The 8,115-nt window shown below is 56.4% G+C and overlaps 1 protein-coding gene across 1 annotated transcript; it reads left to right on the top strand.

Moving 5' to 3' along the window:
- Nucleotides 1–2,358: 2,358 nt before the first annotated feature.
- On the top strand, nt 2,359–5,706 carry LBRM_22_0170 (conserved hypothetical protein; the record flags this gene model as incomplete). Its single annotated transcript, XM_001564888.1, has 1 exon — nt 2,359–5,706. The coding sequence occupies one exon, from the start codon at nt 2,359–2,361 to the stop codon at nt 5,704–5,706; it is 3,348 nt and encodes a 1,115-aa protein (XP_001564938.1).
- Between the last annotated feature and the right edge of the window lie 2,409 nt (nt 5,707–8,115).

The following is an 8,115-nucleotide window of genomic DNA, read 5'->3' as shown; positions in this document are numbered from 1 at the left end:
GTTTGGCTCCTTTGTTGTATTTTTATTTCCCTCCCCCTTCCAAACTATTCGGTTGCCTCTCGTGTGGTGTGGTGCCTCTTTCGTCTACTAAACCCACGTGCGCCATGACAGTCATTTTTCCGTTTCGTCGTATGACTCCATCTTATACACCGCTCTCTAGAGAGATGTATATACTTCCTCGAGTGAACGTGCGCACGTGTCTGCTCCACTCCCCTGCCCTTCTCCCCCTGGATGTCGTCAAACACACATTCGCTCATCTGTCGTAACCGTGCGGTGATACGCAAAAGGGGTATCAGAGGAGTAGATGGAGCAGGCGCGGGGGCCACGGAAAAAACAAACAAACCTGAGGAGAAGCATTCATTCATCATCTCTCACCCTCACGGGTGCCATCACCCTCGGTGTACACATCGACACCCCTCTGCCCCTCCCTGTCGCCTTTCCTCGAAGCCACTGCGATGTAAAGATGAGTTTTTGTGTGCCTGTGTATGCGCGGAGGCGCGCCTGTGATCTTCTTGATGTTACTGGGCTTATTGCAGTCCACCTACACCGCCCTCCCCCCCGAGTGCAACTCCATGCACTCGTCCTCTTCGCCTCTTTCTTCGTGGTTTGTGCGCTTCTGGTCAGCTGGAGCTCTTTTTGGGCGGAGTGCCAACGGATGCCGAGCACCGACTGACTGGGTCGACTTCTTCCCCCTTCCCCCCCTACCCTCCTCACCACGCAGCGCTTTCGTTTCTCTTGTTGGCCTTCTCTTTTCTCTTCAGTACTTTGGTGCTTTCTGGTTTCCCTGTGGGTGCGACAGTGCCCGTATTTTGGCTCTTTTCTTCTTCTTCAGCGAGAGAGGGAGAGAGAGAGGACGGGAGGCAAGTGGGTTCCTTGAGGCTGCACGAGTGCAGAGGAGAACGTTTGGGTTATCCACGGATGGGTGCGCACACCCACCCACCCACACACACACACCTACACACACGTACAACAAGGACAAGAACTCCACTTTTTGTGGACCACCGGTGTGGCCGCCCTGCCTTCCCTTCCCTTCTCCTTTCCCACCACACGCACCTGTTGCGATGCCGATCTTTTCCCTCTACCGCTCCCTGGTATCCTTCTCCGTTCTCTTTATTCTTAGCGTTTCGATCGAGCTGCGATGGCACTGATAAGCCTAGCGAGACAACCGTTCTTGGTGCCGCAAGTATTGAGGTCTTCGTCCAGTACGCGTATGTGAATGTGTACGTTGTTGGCTTTTCTTTCCCTACGTCCCCTCTTCACTCTCTGCGATGGTTTGTCCTCTTTGGGGAGGGGGCGCGTGTTTTATTCTTCTCTTTCCTGTTCTCTCGGTCTTCTCTTCCTGTGTGTGTGCGTGTGTGCGTCGCCTTTCCTTTCGCGCATCTGTAGTGAGTACCGCTTCCCTGAGTCACCCGGACCTGCCCCCCTTCCCCTCTTCCCCTTCTTGCTTGCACACGCAGAGTGTATGCACACATTCATGAATACACACATACACACAGAGATGCACGCTGAGCAGAAGGACCCGTGTACAGCACTGCTCACAGGCGCTCCCATGCACAGGGTAGCAAGAGGCTGGGTGAATCAAGTGATAGGATAAAGCTCTAGAGAGACACACACGCAGTGATGTGCAGTGAACGCATATATATATATACATGTGTGTGTGTGTGTGTTTAACCGTGGTGCTCTTCAGTTGCTTAACATACGTGGGAAAAGAAAACGTAGAAATAAGCAACGCAAAAGGGAGTGTGGGGAAAGAAAAGGCTGCCGAAGCGGCGCGCCGTTTGTATGCATGGGAGCTATTTCACTTCGCTCTCTCTATCCCCGTTTGAAACTTTACCCCCTCCTGTTCTTCGATGCTGAGGTCACCAAGGTGGGGCAGCAAAGTGGTAGATGTGTAGGTGACGGTACGCATGCGTGTGCAGTTGCTTTCAATGTGCCCTGTGCGCATTAACTGGAGGCACAATACGTCTGCTTCTTCTCCTTAATGTCTGTTGATTCAAAGCTTTTTCCTTCGCTCATTTATTTTTGCCCGGCTGCCTCTCTCTCTCTCTGATACATCTTTGAGGGCGACTGCGGTGCACGCACGTGACACTTGACCAAGATTGACCTCCATCGCTGTGGTAGTGACGCGTTCTGGTTTCCTCTTTCTTTCAGTGCTGTGGTGGTCATCGTCATAGAGGCACAACGAGAAAACTCCTGCACATTCATAAAGCACACACACACACACACTGCATAGAAATCTGCTTTGTTGTTCTCCATAGCCTCCTCGCCTTCTCTTCGAGTTAGCGAATTCTCTCAAGCACCACAGACAAACACCCAAGCACGTATCAGTCGTACGAGTGCTCTCAACGTTCGGTGCCAATGACCGACGACTCCTACTCCTACACCGGTTCCTACACCGGTGAGTACTCGTACACGTACAGCTATTCCGACGGCACCGGCTCCTATACTGGCAGCGCCGCTGAGAAGTCGCTGCACCCCGAGCTGGCAGGTGCGCCCAGAGCGAACGTCATACAAGACAAGAAGGCGCCTTCTCCATCCAAGCCAGGTGGTGCGAAGAACGCAGACTCGGCAGATAGCTACAGCTACAGCTACAGCTACAGCGACGCCCCTTCGTCGCATGCGAAGGCAGCACCAGCCATGGGCAATCGCGAGAAAAGCGTGAAATGGCAGACGAATGCAAACGAGGGGGATGACAGATCCTACAGCTACTCCTATACAGATGATGACAACGAGGGCTCTTACAGCTACAGCTATTCCGACAGCCAAACCGGGACCGCTACACCACCCATGCTGAGAACGCCCAAGGTGGTGGTGGTAGGAGCGGGGCAACAATCCACCAAACCAGCGGCAAAGCGTGCCAATCGGATCGCAGCAGCCACCCCGCCGGCGGTGACGTCGACTGCCGTCGCCGTCACCAACGCGGCATCCGCAGAGACGTACTCCTACTCCTACTCGGACGACGACGACAACACCTACAGCTACAGCTACAACAGCTATTCCGACAGCTACTACTACTCTGACGACTCCTACTACTACTCGAACAGTTCCTCCTACGCCAGCGACTCGTACTACTACTCGGACGGCTCCTACTACTACGACGGCTCCTCCTATTACTCCGATGACTCGTACTACTACAGCGATACCTACTCTTATACCGGAGACAGCAGCTATTACTACTCGTATTCCTCCTCCACTGCGTCCGGGGAGCGGAGAGGGAGACGTGGCAAGCCAGTAGCTCACATGGCATCGGGCTCCTCGGACTACTACTACAGCTCCAGCTATAGCGGCGAGTACACGGACAACTCCGACTCCTATTACTACGGCTCGTCGTACACCGGCGAAGACAGCTACTACGATTACTCCTACTCGTCCTACAGTTACTCCTCATACGCGTACAGCGCAACGGGCGAGTCTTCCCCATCTACGACATTGTACGCCTACGGCAGCTTCGCCGAGTTTTTACTGTCGGAATGTGCAGGAGCGGGGAAGCGGGAACTTGTGGTTCTGCGTGCACCAGCAAAGGATGTGCCGCATCCACCGGAGGCGCCGAAGTGCTGCTTTGTTGTGTTCAAGTCTACAGAGGATGTGGTGTGGCGATTCCTCCAGCGGCTGATGGCGCTGCAGCGACTCTACGAAGCGTGGAGAGAAGTGGTCGGTAGCCGCGCGGCTGCAGCCGGCACAGCAGAAGTGGAGCGGGAAGAAACGAGCACGCCATTCACTCCGACCAAGGAGGGCTGCTTCAGTGAACGCTCCATGCGCATCGCATTTCGCGTGCTGCGACTCAACCACCTCGAGCGTCAAGAGGCTCTGAGGAACGCGCCGGTACCACTACCCATGGAGGCGATGGAAGACATCTTCAACACTTGCGTGGTGGCGCGAGCGAAGGAGCGGGTGGCGCAAGCTTTTCTGGCACACGATACGTACCGCAGCGGAGAGATGTCGCTGACGCAGCTGAGTGCGCTGCTGCAGCGACTCGGCCTTGGCACGAGTCCGATCATCGAGGGCCATCGCATCAGCATTGGTTTGTCCACAGAAGGCACCCTGGAGATGATAGTAAAGGTGGGGCGGGTGGTTCAATCAAACGCCTCGGCGACATCGGCGTCCGCTAAGCCACAGCAACCGATACAGTGGGAGGTGACCCCTGTCTACGTCCTACGAATCATTCGGCAGAGCGCTGCTGACAAAGAATCGGCGTCGGTACACTGGAGGAACAAGACAATCTATATGGGACGCCACCTCGTTCTGCGCGGTGTCGCGACGAAAGCCCTCTTCCAGCGACTCAAGACGTATATCGAGGCCGCAGCGTACTTGTGCGTGCTCGCCAAGGTCTTCTCGATCGAGGACACTGAGAGGGGCACACCACTGGTGCAGTACCCACAGTTTATCCGAGGTGTGCTGCTGGCAAACCCTCCCGCAGATATTCTCGGCGACGCGGCGGCGCCGCCACGGAAGCTACTCTACATAGAAAACCTCTTCCGTGTCGTATTCCACCCGCTAGAGATGCTGCAGGGCTACATGGATGGCAGCCCCGTGCCCCGCTATAACCGCCACTGGGCCGTGGAGTCGACCCTCTACTCGACAAACGACACAGAGGAGAAGCGCCGCCGAAATGTGGTGCCCGGCATCGGTCTTGACATGCACGTCCTACCTACCCCGTCGGTCCGCCCTACTGATGAGGTGCGGCTGTCGTTTGCGGTCGAGAAGGTTCGTGTCCCGGCACGGCCGCCGCGGTACGCTAGGTGCTTCTGCCTTGTAAGCGTGGTTACCCCTGCCAAAGTGTTTCTGCCAGCCATCGAGGTGCCGGTGCGTCACATTGTTCCGTCTGCTGCGAAGGACGGCTACTACACCTGGAGGTTTCACGACAAGAAGCACAAGAGGCAAGAGGTGGTCCTTCAGTTTGCAGGGTCGGCGGTGGATAGCATCTATGTGGAGTGCTGCTACGAGACATACGATGCATGTCCGCCGGAAAGCCCCGAGGAGGCGGCGGCAAACGCAGAGGTGGCCGCGACTTCAAGGGCAACGTCGAACACCACCACTGTGTGGTGTGCGGGCTATGCGGTGTTTGCCGTGTATGGGGCCATGACGGCGGTACTGCCAATAAAGGCAGGGAGTCTGTTGCATGGGCAGCCGCGTGATTCAACGTTTGTGAGTGACGCCCCTGCTTGGACTGCAGCAGCCATGAGGCTGACGACGGAATCAGGCTGCTGCACGTGCAACCTCGACCGATACAGCCAGTACAGGAATGCAACTGAGAATGCGCATCAGATCAAGGTGAAGGTGCTCACGCCCAAGACGACTATTCCCGGGGCATATCGAATGCCAGTGCGATACATCGCCTACCGACGGCATGTGCCGATGATCTCGCAGCTGCGCACCGCTGTGGAGCTGATGGGCAGAGAGACCTCGCACGTCCGGCAAACCTTTCGCCAGCAGGCGGTCCGGTACATCTTCTCCGTTGTCTCTGACCCCGAGCTTCTCGATCAGCTGTGCGCTCTCTGGAAGTACCGGGTGCGGCACTGGACCAAAGCAGAACGCAACAATGAGGGACACAAACACCGCACCCTTCTCGCTTGCGTCGCCGCCCTCTACGGACTCAAGAACTCGTGTGCGGGCAGTAAAGAGGTCTTTGCCAAGTCCCTCGTGAAGGGGAAGCCGCTGTACATGATCATCGACTCTGCTGCGCCGATGGTTCCAGTTCGAGTCTAACCTACTTTTCTTTAGAGCGAGAAGGAGGAGATCAACCAGGAAGAGGAGCCGCCGTAGGACTGAGGTGGGGATCACGATGCTTGCTGCCCTCTCTCTCGGCTGCTGCCACTACTCCTTAGTCATCACCTGTACCGCAGCCGTCTGTCAGTTGACGAATACCGCGCCGCTTCTCCAACACGACAAGGCTCGGGATGAGCAGCAAAGGAGAAGGAGTGAAACAAGAGCCGCCGCCTAGGTGTGTGTATGCTGGTTCGTCCGTGGTCAGCTTCAGCTTTCCCATCACGCTTGACGTGTGAGGCAAAGCGAGATGCACGTGAGGAACGTGTGCAGCTTTATGTGTGGATGGGCATCCAGAGGCGTTGCCCTCACACCTATTGTAGCGCCTCCCCCCCCCCCCCACACACACACACAAGGGAATGCCATCGACATGGTTTTGCTGACCGGGCGCGATACTGATTCGATGTCAACTGGCGTCTCTGCTTAACTCTTGCTGTCCTCTTTTCCCTTGTTGTTGTTGTTATTGTGTACCTCTCTCTTTTTGTACTTGACTCTGCCCCCTTCCCTGTTGGTTTCCTGTTCTCTTTTACGCGTGTGTCGTGCCAGCGCTGTAGGCACACGTGTGCTGCGTTAGACTTTTTTCTCTCCGCACACTGAGGCGCCCCCTTTATGCATTTTGTAGTTTTTTTTTCTCTTCTTAGTCGGGGATGGGGGTGGGGTGCCTCCGTTTGTTTAGTACAACGGCACCGCAGCCACGTCCAGTCATCTTGTTTGCTCTTCCTCTGTAAACTCTCGCTTCCCATGATTGATATCAAGCGAACTGGGGAGATGCCAGATCCGTGACGTGAGCAGCACCGCCACAAAACAGTCATGTGGCGCGTTGTACTCTTGGGTGGCATTGCGTAAAGTGCGATGGAGTGCATAAGTAGCGTGCCTCCCTTCTTCCTATCAACTCTTTGAGGCACCCTCTTGATAGGAAGCCGGCGCTGCACGCACCTCTCCCTTGCTGATGGTGCATGCTTCCATCGCGGTATGCCAGATTTGAGTGTGTTTTTCATGCGGAAAGTGACGGCAATCCTGTTCTTGTCGCCTCCCTTCTTCTGAACACTCCTCTCCTTCTCTTCTGCTTCCCATTGCATTGCCACCCGTTCGCTCTTGTCGACATCGAGGGACATGCAGACACCAACGTTCATAACAGGATCCTAGCGACGCCTCTCATGCTCGTTGCTCTTTTTTCTATGACCTCTCTCAAGCTTCGCACCCATTAGCCTCAAAGCGCATGTGTGCGAGGTGTGCGGCGTCTCCTCCGTCCGGCCGCGCGAGCCGCGCCTTGAGGCGACTGGGGGCGGGGCATGGCATGCAGGCCGAGCACCGTGTCTCGCAGAGCTCTGACCTGCGGCTGGCCCATTTCCCCCCTCGGGCCCTCCGACATGCTCTTGGACTGCTCCCCCTGCTGCCTGCAGGACAGGCGCCGCTGCTTCTGCCCTCGAGCAGGGTGCTGCCTGCTTGGATCGAAGCGGGCAGCTCACCCAGGTGCGTCTGGCGCCGACCATGCAGCACGCATGCGAGGGAGGACAGCAAGAGCCCGGTAGACGCACGGCCCGATTCAGCGGCAGACGGCGCGTGCTAGGCGTCCAGGGGCCAGTTGTGGTGCAGCAGCGGTAAGTGCGCTGTGCAGAGGTATGTGCAGGCTTGCCGGGCTGTTGGTGACCGAAGGACGTTTTGAAAGAAAGCGAAAGTATCTTCTCCCTGGTGACGGGGGAGGGGGACACCGCACCGTGCGTGGTGTCGTGGTGCAGCACCGTATTTCTGTGGGAGAGCCGGCACCTCCCCGAGGGGGAGGCACCTGGCGGCGGCTGACACGACGGGCACGGCTGTGACGCGGCCAGCGGGCGATGGATAGAAATCGAGGCTGGGGTTGTGCTCAGATGACTGATTCTGCATTGCCGTGGCGTGTGTCTCTACCGCTGCGCCGCACCACACGATGGGTCACTGACAGTGTCAGGGGCGGATCGAGGGGCGCTTGGCGCATGCTGTATGATTGAGAACGGGCCCAGTGCGCGAAGATACGCATCGCATCTTCATTTCTTGATGTTCTTTTTCCGTCTTAACTTTCACCTCTTTTTCTCTCCCACACCCACGTTCTCCCTTTCCCTTGCCTTTCCTTCACGCGTCGAGTGGTGGCCTGCCTCGCCTGTTCGCGTTTGTGCCCACGTGTTGTTATCTTCACCTGACATACACACGAGTGAAAAAGAAAGAAAGCAGCCGCACAAGGGTAGACGTGCAGTCCCGCGTGACAGTCGAGACACACCCTTTTCTTGTTTTATTCGTTGCTTTTGCTAGTGTTTCAGGCTGTCTTTTTTCTGTGTTTACTGCGTTGTAGTGTCGCTAACCTGTCTGCTACAAGCCCTC

This window comes from Leishmania braziliensis, chromosome 22, assembly GCF_000002845.2.
Source record: "Leishmania braziliensis MHOM/BR/75/M2904 complete genome, chromosome 22".
NCBI lineage: Eukaryota > Euglenozoa > Kinetoplastea > Trypanosomatida > Trypanosomatidae > Leishmania > Leishmania braziliensis.
This window is presented reverse-complemented; position numbering and strand designations above follow the sequence as displayed.